The sequence below is a fragment of the Sarcophilus harrisii genome, chromosome X (assembly GCF_902635505.1).
Source record: "Sarcophilus harrisii chromosome X, mSarHar1.11, whole genome shotgun sequence".
NCBI lineage: Eukaryota > Metazoa > Chordata > Mammalia > Dasyuromorphia > Dasyuridae > Sarcophilus > Sarcophilus harrisii.
In genome coordinates, this window is record NC_045432.1 from 55,500,826 (window position 1) to 55,518,244 (window position 17,419).

The 17,419-nt window shown below is 45.8% G+C and overlaps 2 protein-coding genes across 3 annotated transcripts in view; one reads left to right on the forward strand and one right to left on the reverse strand.

The window, feature by feature from the left end:
* Window positions 1–7,034, forward strand: part of UPRT (uracil phosphoribosyltransferase homolog) — a 38,806-nt gene extending 31,772 nt beyond the window's left edge. The window contains exons 4-7 of the mRNA XM_031944693.1: window positions 1,396–1,458; window positions 3,725–3,886; window positions 4,479–4,577; window positions 5,774–7,034. Of these exons, the coding sequence (XP_031800553.1) occupies window positions 1,396–1,458; window positions 3,725–3,886; window positions 4,479–4,577; window positions 5,774–5,880 (431 nt within the window). The 3' untranslated portion in view covers window positions 5,881–7,034. The remainder of the gene's footprint in view (window positions 1–1,395; window positions 1,459–3,724; window positions 3,887–4,478; window positions 4,578–5,773) is intronic.
* A 5,972-nt stretch (window positions 7,035–13,006) lies between these two features.
* ZDHHC15 (zinc finger DHHC-type palmitoyltransferase 15) overlaps window positions 13,007–17,419 on the reverse strand; it is a 67,562-nt gene continuing 63,149 nt past the window's right edge. For both annotated transcript variants that reach the window (XM_031944692.1, XM_031944691.1), the window contains one exon: window positions 13,007–16,737. In XM_031944692.1, coding sequence (XP_031800552.1) covers window positions 16,712–16,737 — 26 coding nt within the window. In that variant the 3' untranslated portion in view covers window positions 13,007–16,711. The remainder of the gene's footprint in view (window positions 16,738–17,419) is intronic.

Here is a 17,419-nt window from a genome sequence, read left to right on the forward strand (position 1 = left end):
GTCACTGTGTGGCAGGGTTGTGATGATATAAATGAGATCTGTGCGTGGGATACTTTGTGACCCGATAGAGCATTCTGCTTAGAGAGGCAGCTTGGTATGTATGGGGGATGTCTGCCATGGCATCTTAGAATGCTGGTCTCTTATCAGTCTAGCTCATCTGTGAAGTGGGCCTTTACAGGCTGTTGTGACAATACTTTGTGACTCTTCAAGTGCTTTCACGGGGCCATCTCTTACTACCGACAGCAACCTCGACTCTGTCCAAGGCTGTGAGGGCCACGAGGGGAGGTCAGTGATTGAGTTGGCCTGTCCTCTTTTGGACGGGGTCACTGGGTTTGTGTTCAGGGCACCAAAGGGAGCTGTTTGAGTGAGCCTGCTGCTGTCATTAACCTCAAGGGAGAGGGGAGGAAACTGGAAATTGGACCTTCTAAGATGCCAGTCACAGTGTAGGATGGCCCGGTCTATTGCCTTTTTCAGGGCATTAAAAATTAAAAATTTTTAAATTCAGGAATTAAATGGCTTTCTACTTAATTCACTTTGGGAGAAAATGGGCTTTCTCCTCACATTCTAATATTGATAATCGACCTTTCTGTAGTGCTTTAAAGTTGGCAAAGCTCATGATTTGAGCTTTAACACAGGCCTTAGGAAGTCAGAATTATGAGTAGTAGTATTATTCCCATTTATAGTTGAGAAAACTGAAGCTCTCAGAAGTTGTGACTTGCCATCCTGCCATCTGGGTGGGGGGGGGAGGAGGGGAAAAATTGGAAGAAGAGGTTTGGCAATTGTCAATGCTGTAAAGTTGTGACTTGCTCACACAGCAAGAGGTGGGATTTGAACTCAGTTCGTCCAAGTCTAGCCTCTTCACTATGAGAAGAATTCCTCCCTTTTTTGCTGAACTCCCCGAGATTTCTTGTGGAGGGTTGAAGATACTGCTCTAAAGAACCTTGTTATTTTCATTGCTTCATGTAAAAGTGTTACAATAAGCAGCCTTTAGTACTTGAACTACTTTAGGGCAGATGCTGCCCTTGTGGGGCACAGATAGATCCCTAGCCAGTCATGACTTCCAGGTGGGCTGGAGATATTCCGCTGCCCAGCTCCTGGCCCAGCCAGTCAGGGCCTCATGTAAAGCTGCTGGAGATCCTAGGGTGGAAAAGAGGGTTTCATTGTGGCCTTGTGTGTTCTTCTCTCAGTCGGCCCTTATTATCTTAAACAGATGTTGATTAAACACCTTCTTTGGGCAGAGGGCAATGCTCATGTGCTGGGATTGTGTTTGGAGAGGGCGGGTGCTCATCCTTTGCCTTAAACCAAAGAAGTATCTGCTTCAACAGTAAAAGATAATATTCTCCTTCTCCCCCCCCTTCTCCCCCCCCTTCCCCTCGCCCCTTTCTTCTGTGACAGGATATAAGTATGAAGGAGTGAAATTTGAGAAGGGGAACTGTGGGGTCAGCATCATGAGAAGCGGTAAGTCTGTCTGTGGTTTGGCTCCCCGACCCCCAGGGGTCCCGTTTGTCTGCTGTAATTGCCACCTATATAAACTGCTGCTTTCTCTCTGTTGCCTTTCTCTCCTCTTCTCCCAGTGCCTCTGCAGTCCCGGCCGGCGTGCTGCCGAGCTTGGCTAATTTTAGAGGCAGTCTCCTCCCTAGGGGCCTGTCTGCATGTGCAAGGTTGCATTAAAAAAGGAGCAGGGGAGGATAGGAGGATGCTGGGGTGAGGGCTGTGGTGGTGTGGAGATGGTGATGGAGGGAGATGTGCAGAACTCAGCACCAGCCTAGGGGAAGCAGAGCCCCTTTGTTTTATTGTAGACAACGGCCGTACTGGCTAACTTGTTGGGTCTTTTTCAGCATTGAATGATTCAGTGTGAGTGACTGTGTAGGCAAAAGTATTTCTTGGCAATAACTATATCGCCCCTCGCTGGGCTTGGTGATGTATTTGGATGGACGTGCTCCCCCCAGGGCTGGCCGTGAAGCCCTGTGCCTGTGGTTAGCACATAAAGCTATGATCTTGCTCTTTTCTCTCAGTAGGCTGGATGCTGGGGAGAAACCCTGAGCGCTCATGGATTTTGGGAAATTTCCCCTGTGGTTTTTATTAACAAGAAAAGGGCTAGACGACATCCGAGCAGTTTCCACAAAAATAGGTGTTCTAAGCAGGAAATAATGGACAGAAAGTACTTTCCAGATCTTAGTGATATAAACGCCAGGCGTTATTGTTGGTGTTGTTGGCATTGGTGTTAGTGTTGTTGGCCCCCAGTTCCCAGGCCTCTGGCCTGCTGATGTTCATTCTCTGGACCTTCTACTTTCTTCTGAGCTCAAGCAGCATTTATAGAGCAATACAGGGGTATGCTTGTAAATGTTTGACAACTAGGTTTATTTAGGGTTTGGGGGTGGGAATGTACACACATACATACACACACACACACACACACACACACACACACACACACACACACTCTTTTAAGTTAAATTCATGTTGTTACCATTTTCTTAAGTCTAGGCAATCAAGAAAATAATAAACCAAGTCCTGATTTGTAGTGATTGCTGATTTCTGAGGTGTCATTACTCACTGAAAATTTACCACTCAGCCCTCACCCGGGTTCTGAATAGCTGTCCCATGGATAAGCCTAGTCTTTTTTTTTTTTAAGCCTAGTCTTGATAAGTGAAAATGGCACTTATGTGTCGACTGTTCTCCAGGTCATTTTGTTCAACCTTCTTTGAGTTGGTGAGGTATTTGAGGAAGGCTTTTCAGTTCTGAGGTTGTTCATTCAGTAAACATTCTGGGCCCACCATGAAGAACTTTGGGCAGGGGCTGGGTTGTAGATGAGCATTCTGTAGTTGGTTTCTTGCCTCCTTGATCTTTGATTACTGCATTTTATGACTTTGGCCTCCCTGGCTAAAGTGAAGGTCATCAGTGGCTGCTCCTTCTTCAGAGTGGGCTGGCAGAGCCTCTTGGGCACTATGTTAATTCCTTGATGCACCAAGTCACACAGTATTGATGACACTGTGTTCAAAGTGCCAGTCATCTTTGGTTTTTAACGCCCATTTCCTTCCCAAGAATTTTCATTCTTAACCTGAATGAAAAGGACATTGTCACCTAGATTAAATGCCACATCTTGAGGAATTTAAGCATCTTATTTAAAATAATGGGAAGAAAAAACGTTAGGAATATGACAGCAGATCACAAGCCAAGTGGAGGACGGGGCTTTTTCTGCCTTACTAACCTTGGAAGCGCAGTGACACCAGACATTAGAACTCTAAAAATCGATCCTCTTTTTATAGCATCTTCAAACCTCACAATCCCCCCAGTGAGGACAAAATTTATTACCTTCATCTTCTCTTAAAGCTAAGCAACTGAGGCATCAAGAGGTCAGTGTCCTGGCCAGTTCCCCACACAAGCTGTCAGTGGTAGGGAGTGAACTTGGGCGTGTTGCATTCCGGCATCTTGCTTCTTTCTTTTTCTTTAGAAACACTTTTTTTTTTCCTAGCAAGTTGCAGCACAGCTAGATTTAATAAGAAACACCTATAACCAAAGGGTTCTGTTTTGGAACATTGTAGATTGCTGATCTTAGCTTATTGGAGCTCCTGCTCTGGGCCAGGCATTGGGAGTCTCTTCAGACAGCGGCAGAGGAAGCACCCACATCTTCTGGACTGTGTCCCTTCTGTATTTGTATCAACTGCCTCGGGGAGGGCGGCGCTTTATCTCTCACCTTGTTCTTCCTCCTCTCTGCCTCTAGGGGAGGCCATGGAGCAGGGTTTGCGGGACTGCTGCCGCTCAATCCGAATTGGAAAGATTCTGATCCAGAGTGATGAGGAAACCCAAAGAGCCAAAGTCTATTATGCCAAGTTCCCCCCTGATATTTACCGGAGGAAAGTCCTGCTGATGTATCCGATTCTGAGTGAGTGCTTGCTCAAAGAAAGAGAGGAAGAAAGGAGGGAGTGAAAGATGGGAGAGAACTTGGGAAATTTGAGGGAGGACTCAGCTCACCCTTCAGGCAGGAGCAGTGCTGGCACATGTTGCTCTCAGGGCTTCTTAGTTAACATGGGTAGTTCATGTGGGAGTCGACCACCTGATACCAGAATGTACAGTAGTCAAACTTCATTAACTCCAAAGGAATATCCTGTCTTTAAATGGATACATCAAGGCAAGGGATAAGGATGTGGATAAGAACACAGAGAGCGGCACGCTATGTCTGTTCTCCAGTCCAGTGAAAGCAGCCGTGGGTTTCTCACAGATTTCTCTTTGTTGCTCATCTTTGTCATCCCTAGTTTTTCTGGTCTTCACACTGATTCTGGGACTTGCATCGCTCACAGCATGGGCCAGTGGGCTTCTGAAGGCACACATTGGGCTTGAGATCGCATCACTAGTGAACGGGTCCCTTCCAGCATAGTTTTGCCTATGAATTCCATCAGAAAGCTGTTGAGATTCCTTAAAAGGAATTAGGTGCTTATAAAAGAATTTTAATGGCCTTGGGTTTCATTTTATTTCAGGCACTGGAAATACTGTCATCGAGGCTGTAAAAGTCCTTATAGAACATGGTGTCCAATCCAGTGTCATCATCGTTCTCAGTCTCTTTTCTACTCCTCACGGTAAGTGCTGACTTGTGGGGAAATGTGCATCTGCTTAGCTTCTCTCATGGAAAGTCCTGGCTTTATCTGCTTCCTTGTTAAGTCTGTCCCCAGTGAGTGTGTTGAAAATAACTATGTTCTGGTTGCTCAGTCACTAGAGGAAACAGCACTTGGGAGTAGTGTAGAGCCAGATTCTGCTGTAGCAACCTGTGATTCAGCAGAGTGTTGTAGAAAGGCCTCTGGACTTGGAATCAGAAGTATCATGGTTCTGTCCTGGGTCTGCTGCTTGGTAGTCTCTCTGAGTGTCCATTAGGGAGCATCACACTTTCCAGTGGCTACCTCAGAAAGTTGGGGGGAAAACTGTGCAAACTGATCTTGGAAGTGTCAGGATGTCCATGCTTTTGTTAGTATGGCCATTCCCTCCATTGCCCCTCTGCCTCTGTGTGTGCTCTTTGTGAGAGCGAGATAACCACACCAGACTTTGGGTAGCCTGGAGATGAAGCTGTGGCCTTTTCCCTAGGCTGCCAGTCCATTATTGGGCCTGAACTAGAAGCTTCTAGCTTGGTGTAGGACCTACCACAACGTGCTTTAGTGCAACTCTAGAGGCATGGTGATGAGGCATGGTGAGGGGGGGCAGTAGCAGGGAACACATTAATCCAGGAGAAAGTGCAGAGTGCTCTGTAAATGTGAGCAGCAGGACTTAGCACTGGTTAATTTGAGGCTTGAGAGCCATTACTTTGAAGTCCCATGGAAAGGAAGAGGTAAGGACAGTGGGTGTTGGTCGTTGGGTGGAGGTCCGGGAGGGCTTGCTGCTGATGGCTGGCAGGCTTCTGGGCATATGGTGGAGGAGACCTCCCCTCTCAAAGGAGGCATGATGACCTTGGAAAGTCAGTTCCCTCTTAGAAAGAAGTAGGTACCTATGAGATCGTTCTGATGACTTTAGGCTTCATTTGATTCTAAGCATGGAAATACTGTCATTGAGGTAAGCATGAAGTCCATTTTACAGCTGTGGATACTGAGACTTGGGGAATGGTTACGAAATGTTTTTTCCAGACTGATGCAGCCAGTGAGTGATTATTGGGGCTCGCGCTTTCTATAACATTGCTATTCTCCTTTTTCTGCTAATCCATTATTCTGCCTGCCCCCTCAAACCAATCAACCCATCCAGTCTTGGTAAAAGTCCTTATAGAACTTTTGTCCTTGTTCCTTTTCTCAAGGTGCCACATCGATCATCCAGGAGTTTCCAGACATCACAATTTTAACCACAGAGGTCCATCCTGTTGCACCAACACATTTTGGACAGAAGTATTTTGGAACAGATTAAATTCGAGGAAAACTGGGTTTCCCTGTCCAATATTAATTATAAGAGCATATTGACTTTCCTCTTGTCCGATTTTGGTTGGGGAATGGGATGAGACAGTGAGGTGGAAGGGCTATTGAAATAGATTTCTTTTTCTGGGCCAAACAGGAAATATTGGTGTTCTCTTCATTTAATTTGGTTAATTCTTGACTGTTGGAACCAAGTGCAGTAATGAGGCACACTCAGCTCTTAGAATTGATGGGAATTTTAATAATGTGTTTATGCAAATTACTGGACTCTTCAGTGAATTTATTCTCTAATTTCTGAATTGCCCCTGCTCTGAGGTTTCTTGTAGTTACAAATAAAACCCAAAAGAGTCAGTTCTCTAAGGCGCACTGGGGGTTGTATTGTGCCCTGTTTCCTTTCTTCTCCTCTGAAGGGGAAGATATGCTGAACTCACTTTCCACCTTTCTCTATTCTGTACCTTCCCAGTTTGGGCGCTTTCTGATGACTTGGAAAGAAAACTGAATGCCTCTGGAATTCCTCATTTTCTTTCCCATCTGTGCTCAGCAGGCAGACCCCAAGATGTCGGTCCCAGAACATGTATTTGACTTTTCAGATGGTCCATTATATTCTTTGCGGCTCACTTCCCAAACAGTGTGTGGCTGGCTGGGCAGTGAAGGAAAAGGGGGACCATTTTGGCAACTGGACTGTAGCAGTGACCCCCACTGACTGCCCCAGGGAAATCAGAATGGCAACATAGGAGGCCTGAGTATAGCTGAATGCCATCAATCCAAAGAAAGAAATGGCTGGGTGTGAGTGGGGTGGGGTAGGAGGTAGTGGCAGGCAGAATGATTTCTTTGCTTGGTCTTTTGGCCAATAAGTAAATGAAAATGATGTGATATTGATGGTTGTTTTTTTATGAGAAGACTATGATTTGGAAAAGTCATTTGGCAAGTTTCGTCAGTTGTAGATGTGCTAAAATGGGACAAAAGAAGGTCATGTTTTGTATGATCTCAATAATTTGCGGGTGTTGCTATTTTGGTTTCCAATTTGGAGAGGAATTGGTTTCCAAAATGGAGAGGAATCATTTTTGAAACAAAAGGTTCTTGGTCAACTGCTTGTAAAAACCTGTACCCTGTTTTGCATTGATATTAAAAAAAATTCTATCAGTGGTAGTTGGCTGTTTGCTTGACTCATCAGGAATTTGTGGGAACACAGGCCCGAGGTGTGACCTGCTGCTGCTTTTCCGAAGTAGAAGACTTAATCTCCACTAGAGCTGAGTTGCTGAGAGAAATGTCAGCAATGGTTGATGGGCAGTGGGAGCGGGGAGGGGCTCGAGAGCCAGTGCATAGGATGAGTGCTCACCTTCTGCTTTGTCCCTTTCATTTTATAGATGGTTTAGAAAGGAGAGGGAGGGAACTTGGTCATAGGCACGTGGGTAGAGAGCAGCAGAGGCTGTATTTGAACTCAGCTCCTTTACTCTAAATTCATTGCTTCTCCTATTGTGCCATTCTTTGGCAGAAAGGTAGCAGTGCCTTGATTTGTGATGCCTCTGCTGGCAGAATCTAGTTCAGTTTTTCTGCAGGGATGTGGGAAAAGAACATGAGATTGGGAATTGGAAGGCCCATGGCAAAGCTCTGCTCTCCTACGCTTGTTATCACCTTTTAATCTGTGTACCTTAGTTTGTTCATCTGGAAAACGAGGCCGCCAACTGTGCATACCTCACAGGATGTACCTTATGGAGCACAACTTATCAGTTCTAGCTGACTGTCATTTATGTCTTTTGACCCATTCAGGACCTTGGTTTATTCTGGCCTGCTTCAGGGAATTTGGGAGCTGCAGGGATTACACAGCGAGGCCGGTGCAGCTTTAAGCTTCTAGCTCTTCTTTGTTGTGGCCTTGTCTTATTGGTAAAAATCAATTCTCAGTGTGTTAGCGTCATCCCTCTTCACACAGATATGAAAATGTATTTCAGGCAGATGACAACTTGCCATTTTGGTACCGGACATCACCCCATTCTCCTCTGACCCCAGGTAGGCCTTGGTAGCTGTGGGAGTCTTGTTGCCAAACTTTTGTGATCACACATACCTATCAGTAAAAGAATTTTTAACATCCATCCCTACCCCGTACGTGAATTATTTACTCCCTTATAAAATATGTCTGTGCTCCTATACCAGTAATTATGTACATTCTAAATCTTACCCAGAAAGCAGCAATTTGAAAAGGATGAGATAAAGATGAAATGATATTTTGCAACTCTTCATTGAATGGTGCAGAAAATCTTTTTTCTCACTAAAAATATTAATGATGATGTTTTTGGTGAGAGCAATGAGAATGAATACACTCCATTTCTTTTCTTTCTTTCTTTTTTTTGGGGGGGAGGGGGAGGGAATCTTGGCTTACTTGATTTGATAGCTGAAAGAGAAAACCCAGAAAGAAACATGGATCCCATTAGGTGAAGTGCATCATGAGCTGTGCCTACTAAATTGTCTTATTCATTTTTCAGTCCCATGCAAAGGTTTCTCTTGGAGTTCAGCTAACAAATTTCTTTCTATCTTTGTTTACGTCTGTGAATTATAAACTAATTGAAAAGGATTGTAGTTTAATTTCTATAATTATGTCTTATTTATATAATTACATAATTTAGAACATTTGGTATTAATAATGAATGGATCCAAAACTCGGTGAAATTCTTCATTTGGAAGATTTTTAAACAGGTTAGAAAATTCAAAGTTTTTTAAGTGTGCAGGTGAGTTTTTGAAGGTGACACATTTCCATTGTCTTCATCAACCCAGACAGGAGAGAGTGAGTGTCCAGAAAGAGAAAGTCATCAACTTTATAGAGGTCACGAAAGATGAAGAGTAAAAAGACACCACTGGATTTGGTAACTTTGAGAACAGTTCCAGCTGATGGGGAGGGGGGTCAAGCACAATGAGGTATTGGGATCCTGGGAGACTTGGATGATGGCGGTCTCTAAAAAAGACATAAATGGGTCAGAGGTGTAGATTTTGGGGGCTGGGAGGATGATGTAATGAGATTTGTGATACAAATAGGAAACCATCTAGGCTTGTGGGTAGAGGGCTTGGGGAGTGGGGGCCCTTTAGGGTGCCCACAGTAACTACAAGGGGATTTGGAAAATAAGGGATAGGGATGTTGGCAGGTGAGAGTAAGGCAGGAGCTATAATTGGTTAAGGGGCTGATGTGACTATTGCAGACAAACTAGTTGTCATTGGAAGTATGTGGGATTCAAGCCATGTCTTTGTTCTCCATTTGGAGACCACTGCCCTGATGCCTGGGCAGAGTAGGCACTTAGTCTCAACTAAATTTAAGCTTTTCTTCCTGGACTTGTTTCCTTCTGGGACCAGATGGTTCCCAAGGTTCCTTCTGTTACTGGAATAGTCTCAACTTGGTTATCACATGGAAAGCCCACAGGAGGAAGTTTCTCCATGCCTCTCCACCCTCGCTAGGGTTGTTATATATTTGGAGAATTGTTCAGGTTGGCATTATCCTAGCAGAAGAAGAGGGGGGGGTCTTGACTCTGAAATCAGAGGACTTGAGCCTGGACCTGGGCCTGACTTTAGCCTCCAGCACCTTCTGCTCCAGTAACTTGGGCATAGTTTAAGGGCTTGCCCCAAGACCTCCCGCCACCCAAGAGTCATGTGGGCCACCCCTTCTTTTTACATAGGGCTCCCCTACATGGCCCCTGAGATCCCATCTAGTTTGAACTCAAAAAAAACTGAGCAATCTAGTCAAAACCATATTATTTTTAATGCAGTGAACTGCCCAAGAGTATATAAACTCCGTACATTTCCTATGGAAGAAACAAATCCAAACACAATAGAAAATGACACCGAAATATTGTACATACAGTACTGAAACTTATGAACTTAGTATTGGTACTATTAAAACCTTATGCACGGAGCATCCAATGACCAATAGATGGGAGGGCTTGACAATTAAACAACATAATGCTATATGCAGAAAAGTTTTCACAAGAATCCATTTTTAAAAAATATTTAAAAACCAGTGTCAACATCACTAACATGAAGTAACCACTCCAACAGCTGTCATTTTGGCTGCTTTTGCTTTCAGGAGAAGCGCTACCTGGTCCCCCGGTTCTGAAGATCGGGTTGGGGGGTAACATGGAGTACACAACACTCAGAAGTCCGCTTGGCCTTAGCAACGTCCATGCCGATACTTGACCAAATGGTAAACGAGGTGTTCTGAAAAGAGTTACTTGGATAACATGCTCTACCTGTAGTAATACACCTTGGAAATTCTGAGTGCAGGGCTATTGTACACTGGGGCGGATAAGCATTTGATTGGATGACGCTGGGACACAGTGAAGACAAATTTGAGAGGTATCACCCTCCTCATTTCTCTCCAGCTTTCGCCATGCTGCCACTGACTACAGAGATGGCATAGCTGATGGCAGTGATTATTAGTTATGTGGAAGGTTTAGTATAGTGAGAGCTGTGTTAGCTGGCACCAGAAAGAATGGCCAGGATCCATCTTCAGTCTTGCTAATGGGAATGCTGCAGTATCAGCTGCAGCGAGGTGGCAGCGTCACACTCACAGTGCTGGACAGGGGGATAGGAAAACCTGGGTTCGTGTTCAGCCCCAGACAGTTACTAGCTGTGCGAACCGGGGAAGTCATTTATTTTCTGTCTGCCTCAGTTTCCTCATCTATAAAATGGGGCATAATAATAGCACCTGCCTCTCCCAGGGTTGAGGATCAAATGAGAGAATGTGAAGCATTTTGCAAATCTTAAAGGGTTATTTCAGTGCAATAGTTAGCTATTATCAGCACCTTCTAAAACACAAGGTCCAATTATTGTAGGCAAAGTTAATTTTCCCCCGATACTTTAGGCAGGTAAAAAGTAGAAAGGTCCAAGAATCCCTAAGAAAGGATAACTTGGGGAAAAACAGTTGGGTTGAAGAGCAATGACACACACTCTAGATGATTCTCTTTTTAAAATGACCAGGCCCAGAAGCAGAGATCTGAAGTCATTTCCCTGGGCCATGTAGCTTTAGGAGAATCCAAGAGGCTCAGTCTGGTTTTTTTCATTAAAACTTCAGTCTCTGAAGACTAAGAACCCACTGGGAGGAAAGTTTTCTATCACAAGCCAATGGGTTAAATGGCAACTCTACCTAGCTTCTACTTCTCCAGAATGACCCTTGGTTACTTTAATCCTCTATTGAGGACCTTTGTTTTTGACCATTGTGCTAACCCTAAATTCGCACGACCTCTCTTAATTGCCCTCATCTCTAGCGGCGTTGGCTGTTCTTGGGCAAATCTGTAGACTACTATGCTTTCATTCCAATTCTCATTTGTCACAGTGGGCCAAAAGTTTCTGCAGCAGAATGTGCGATTCTATGCTGATGGGCCAAATTGGTTGTTGTTAAAGTTTCTTGAGGATGAAGAGGCTTCCCCCTCCTTCACCTCAAATCCGTGTTCTGAAAAAGTATGTGGTTTAAAACATTTGGATTTCTCAGGACTGTCTGCTATAGAAAAAAGGACAGCTCTCTAAATGAGTTGAGGAGAAAAATGTCACTTTTTTTTTAGTGGCACTAAAATTTGGTTTTAAACCTGGTACTTGACAAGTAAACACTTCTTGAATTGGGAGGGTGGGAACCAATCCACATGGATTTTAAAAATCATTTTGGTGTTTGTAAAATGCAAGAAGAGGAATACATGATGTTTTTCCACCTATGTGAGTGTCGGGGGAGAGGAGCTGGGTTTATGACTGCCCTCCCTGATTTAGGAAAGTCCCAGATGAGGAAGATCCCCACCAACATAAGTCCACTGAGAGGCCAAGGGTCATCCAGTCAGTACCTGGACTTTGTGAGCAGTAGTTCTGGTCGCCTTCTCTCACTTGGGTGCCATCTACGGATTGGGAATGCATACCACCTCTCTGGCCAGATGGGTAAAAATGAACTTTTCCATTTAAATTTGCCTGTCCTGGACTTTGAAATAGCCTCAGTTCAGATAAGGGCCTGAATCGAAACCGATTCTAATCTTTGTTAATTCTAAAAGTGGGAAGAAAAATTACTGGCGTTTTGGGGGTTTTAGAGGGAAGCATGGGGAGTTGCCGGTTGTATGAGAGTGGACAATAATAATTATCAACAGCTAGCGTTTCTATGGCGCTTTAAGCTTTACAAAACACTGTACATAGGTTTTTCATTTGATTCTTACAACTACTTTAGGAGATAGCGGCTATTACTATCCCTCTTTCACAGATGAAACAGCTGAGGCAGATTGAAGTTATGCGGCTTGTCCAAGATCATACAGCTGATAAAAATTTGAGGCAGATTTTCAATCTTAGGTCTTTCCAATTCCCAAGGCCTACATTCTCTGCTGGGAGCAGCCCAGAAGCCTCTTTCTGCTGCCACTCTCTGGGTCTCTCTGTAGGACAGGGGAGTTGGTTCAGCGACCTTGAAGGTCCCTTTTTGCTCTGACAGAAAATACCATTCTCTAAGTGGAATCAGTGCGACAGGTCCCAGGAAGCGCACGAACCCCATACTGGATTCCATTCCATCTAATGGGGTGTGTGGAAACTGACAGAATGTAGACTAAGAGTTTTGTTTTTTAAGGAGACAATAGGATTGGCTATAAGAAATAACCCCATGCACGCACATGTAATAGACTAACATGGGAAAGCACAGCTTGGCAGTCTTTTGTAATCAATGCTCAATAGCTAGAGTTAGAGCACCACATACAGTCACATTGGCACAGATGAAACCAAGAAACGGGGAGGGAGCAGGGGGGGAAGCATCAGTAGCAAATCCGCAACCTGACCTTAATTGCTGAATGAACAAACGGTGACTTGGTTTTCTTGCTCACGGGGCCAGTTCTCTCTAGTCCAGTGAACATATTACAGAGAGTAGGAGCTTCTGCCCTGGCCTGTGGGCCCTTAGCTTGGTTAACTTGTGGGAGGGTCATTTCCCAACTGTCACATCTCCTCTTGTTCCACATCTGCTACAGAAAGCCCATTTCTTGGTTGTTCCCTTCAGCATCCCTTTCTAATGCCCGTAAGAACGGCCCAGTGACTTTCTGGCCTCTCACTTGTAGTATGGTCCGGGAGTCAGTCTTAGCCCTCTCAGAGAAGTGAATGGTTATCAGCTATGTGCTTTTTGGAAGGTCCTGTTCCTTGGTACGTTATGCTTCGTTCGCATGTAAAAGGCTACTATTTGATGCCATATGTTTTGGCTGTGGACCGCACCTCCAAAGTCAAGTGAGGCGTAGTGGTAAGAGCCCTGGCTTTGGGGGCAGAAGACCTGGGTTCAAGTCCCAGCTCTGACACTTCCTTGTACTCTGGGCCTGTTTCCTCGTTTGTTAACTGACACGATTGGGCCAGGTGATCTCTAACGTCCCTTCACATTTAAAATGTTCTTTTCTCTTTCCCACCGGTTATATGGAGCTTGTGAATTGCCAAAGCAAGCCATCTCCCAGAAGATTCCAATCATTTTGTTTAGGACGCTTTCTGTCTGGTGGAGGATTCCTGGCCCAGTGATACCAATGTGATACCACGTGAGATCCTGGGTCCTAGGAGCTAGTGTTGAGAATGCCCTCTGAGCTCATCTAGCCCAACCTCATTTTTACAAACGAGGGAAGTGTGACTCAGGGTCCGGTCACAGAGCCAGGAAATGGTAGAGCTGAGCCATGGACCTCAGGCCTTTGATTCCCAAGCCTCTGGCACTTTCTACTTTGGGCCACCCTCAGAAGTCGAGGTTCAGGAATGCACAGAAAGGCTGATAGTCACCAGTAGAGAATGTTGGGGGCCCTCAATGCATCTGATCCCACAGCATTTCCAAATGAGCCAGCCTCACTTAAGTGGACAACACCTAATTTCTCTGAGCCTTCATTTCTCTAGCTAAAAAACCCGAGAAAGTCATCTCCATCTTGTTGCCTCATGAAGGAGAAAGGCATTCAGGGCTCATGCGATCACAGGATATTTAGGAATACTGGGCGGGGGGTGTCCGCCTTCTCATTCTAGTCCTGTATTGGACTGACTGAGGTGAGGACAGAAGTAAGGACTAGCACCTTTCAGCTTTAGGCTAGGTTTCATAGATGGGAAAGGGGAGAGCAAATGGCCGGAGCACCGAGTGACACGGAGTCCATAAGAAAGACAGGCCTGTTCCAGTGGGCTTGGACCAGGCTTGGTGTTCTTTACCTTGGGCACGTGGCAGGCCTCTCTGACAATCTGGTGAAGCCCATGGAGCCCTTCTCAAAACCATAGTCTTAGACGAGTTAAAAAACAAACAAACATGTAGGATTACAAAGGAAACCGATCGTACGGAAATGCGATCATCAACATAGTCAAAAAACAAGTTTGTGGACCCCAGGTCAAGAACTGCTAGATCAAATGATCGCTAAGCTGCCTTCCAGTTCTAAACTTGTCTGTACAATTGAGGATTCTAAGCAAATGTACCAATCTCTTTTTCAGCAGGGCTTCTGGTTTGGTGTGGCAGTCAACTCTGAGGTAACCTCTAGAAAGCCAAGGTATGACTGTCGGATGCCTGTGGAGCCAAGACTGGGGAGACGTTCCTTATTTGGCTTCCCAGAGCCCTCCGGTCTCGACTTGGGAGGGCCTGGCGATACTGTTGTTCTCTTAGGATCCTTGACTTCTGGGAGGGGAATACTAATGGATGCCAGGCGTGGGAGATGTTGACTAGCCTGGAATTGTTTTATCAGAACTACTGGCAGAAAAGGCAGCATGGCAGGGTAGAAAGGGATAGCCAGGTTTAATTCCCAGCTCAGCTGTCTCCCTGTATGACCTCACACTTGGGGTCTCTTGGTTTCCATGCCTTTAAGGTAAGGGAGGCTGGATGAGGAGAGCTTCATCCTCTCCCAGTCTAGGAAAGGGAGTGTGTGTGGGGGAATTGACTCAGGTAAGAGAATAGGGTTTTCTCTCTCTTCCTGGAGGGTGACATAGCAACTATCATTTGGCTTCAGGATTTCAGAAGGCTCAAGGATTGAACTTGTGACAGTAGGGCCAGAACAGTCCAGCTTTGCTCCCGAAGCTGCCTTGGCCCACAGGGTTCTGGCTGTGCTGAAAACCGCCCATCTCTTACGTGGGGCTTCGGCTTCCCTGGACTTGGCTCAGCAGCTGCAAGCTTTGCTGAAAGCCTAGATCCAGGAGCTCCATCCCATAAGCACAGGGGCCTCAAAGGCTGGGCTGAAAGACCTTGGCCTTTTCCCTTCTCTTCTCAGCAGCTGGGGACAAGAGGCTTGCCAGGGAAGCTGAATGAATCAGTACTCCAAGGTATTAGGATAGGCTAAATGACTTCAGCGTCCATATACTGAATCGAGGACTGGGGAGACGGTGATTATAAGGAAAAAGGGTGACAAATGGAAACTTCGGGAGCCAACCTAATGGCCGAGCTCCCAATGAAGCTTTGAGAAGGCCGAAGGCCTGGCATGATACTGCTCAGTTTTATCAATGTTTACATGCTAACCCCTGGCGAGTAAACACAAATCTTTGTTGTGTGGTGGGAGCTTTAGGGTTAATGGTTACTCTGAAACTTGTTTCTTAGGAAAAGGACAGGGTTAAGATGGAAAAAATGGTCCTCAAAAGCCCATGGCCCCCGGTTCAAACCAATTGTTTCTCAATTCTCATTAAGCCTGTTTGTGAAGTCTAAGAAATGGGGTGCATGTGTGTGTATGTGCATATGCACACAGGGAAAGATGTTGGGGGATGGAAATGTGGTAGAGAAAAGGAAACATGGGGAGTGGAAACATGTTGAGGGGAGTGTTGAGCATCTGACACTTGCCCTGAATCTGAAATGCATTTATCTATTCACTCCTGTACCAACAAGGTGGAGAGGAAAGTATACTAGACTGGGAGTCCAGGACCCTGGGTTCAAATCCTTCATCTGCTGTGTAACTTGGGATGGCCAATTAGTTCTCTTTTCAAGGCCTCAGTTTCCTTTGTTTTGATGGAAAGTGGGGCTAAGTGTGTGTGGACTAGATGATGCTGATGGCCCTTTGTAGGTGGGATATGATGTTATTCTATCTCTTGGGCCTGTGGTGGGATATGGTGAAAGTGCTGTATCTTTGAGGGGGAGGATCTGAGCTGGGGCTAGACTTGTGGGCCTGATTCAGACGAGAACCTGGGCTGAGGAGGGAAAATATGGCAAGGGCTTCCCATAGTGCTTCACTTCCCTAGGTATCCTCAGCATGTGGAGAACTCTCGGAAATTGGAAGGTCCTGCCCGGTCTAAGGATTGCACTCAAGAGCTCCGCCATTTTGGGATGGGGATGGGGGCACGGGGAAGCCTGTGTCTCCACAGAAGCTCCAGGGAAAGCTCCAGCCTTGGTTTTTAATCTTGGTTCTCCCAGTGATCAGCCATTCACCCTAATGCCAGTTTATGTACACAGCCTGCACCCACACATGTACTTTTGCATATGTATAAATGCACATACACACACACACAGAGGCGCATGCAGCACACATACTCAAATGCCCCTCACACACCACAATGCAGGGGCTTCCTGGGCTTCCCAGGTCAAGGGTGGTGGGGGGCTCTGAGGAGGAAAGCATCTGCAGCCCAGTGGGCATGCCAGAGCTAATGGAAAGAAGCCCAGTGTTACATTAAGACCCTCACTGACTGGGGGCGGGAAATTGGGAATAAAGGGGATAGAGAGGCGAGGGAGGATTGGCCTGGATCTGTGGCCACCAACCTGCCAAGTGGAGTCACTACATGAAAAGAGGACTTGGAAAGCCCTGAAAAATTGGTACATCAAGCACGGGAAGGGACGTTTCCAGAACGTGAGGGTTTTGATCCAATCATACTCCACCGTGGTGTCATCTGGAACACTGGGCGTCTCCAGATCTCGAACTCTGCCAGCCTCAGAGAAAGGAGAGGTGATGGGGGCCTGAGAAGAAAAACCAGACAGGTTTGGGTGAGCAAACAAGGGCTGAACTGAGGGGTTGGGATGGGGAAATCGGGTCACTTTGACAAGCTTTAATTTCTTCATGGCAAAGTGGGATTCTAGGGCAAGTCCCTTCCAGCTCTGCCATCACTACTCAAAGTCATGCCCACATATGAAGGGCCTTCCAGGAGTGGTGATATCTTCTGGGCCTTGGACAACCTTGTGGAAGGTTTGCTCGAGATGTGACATTCTAGCCTCTATTCAAAAGGCCCACGTAGCCTCTCCTGCCTCCTATATTCTCTGGTATTATTCACTAGTGTCTGACTCTGCGACCCCATGGACCACGGACTCTGCTACTCCCTTGTTAAAGGTCCTTCCCAAGTCTAACAGGCTCTGTTCCAAGGTGCCTTGTAAAAAGTTGAGCTTTTAGCTTTTCCGTGGCCCAGCCATGCAGCAACATACCGTGTGACATCCCCCGCCCCCGCCAGAACCAACATTCACTTGTAGACGGGACATCCTCTGATCCGGGCCTCCTGGCTTTGCCGTTGCCTTTTCTAAAGTAATGGCCAAATGTGACGGACTCCAGCTAAGCTGTCCCAGCTTTGATCTCCTTGAAGATTCTACTCAGCTCTGCCGTGCTTTTTTAGAGCTCTTCCCTTCTCTCTTTTAAAGCTTTCCTCTAAGC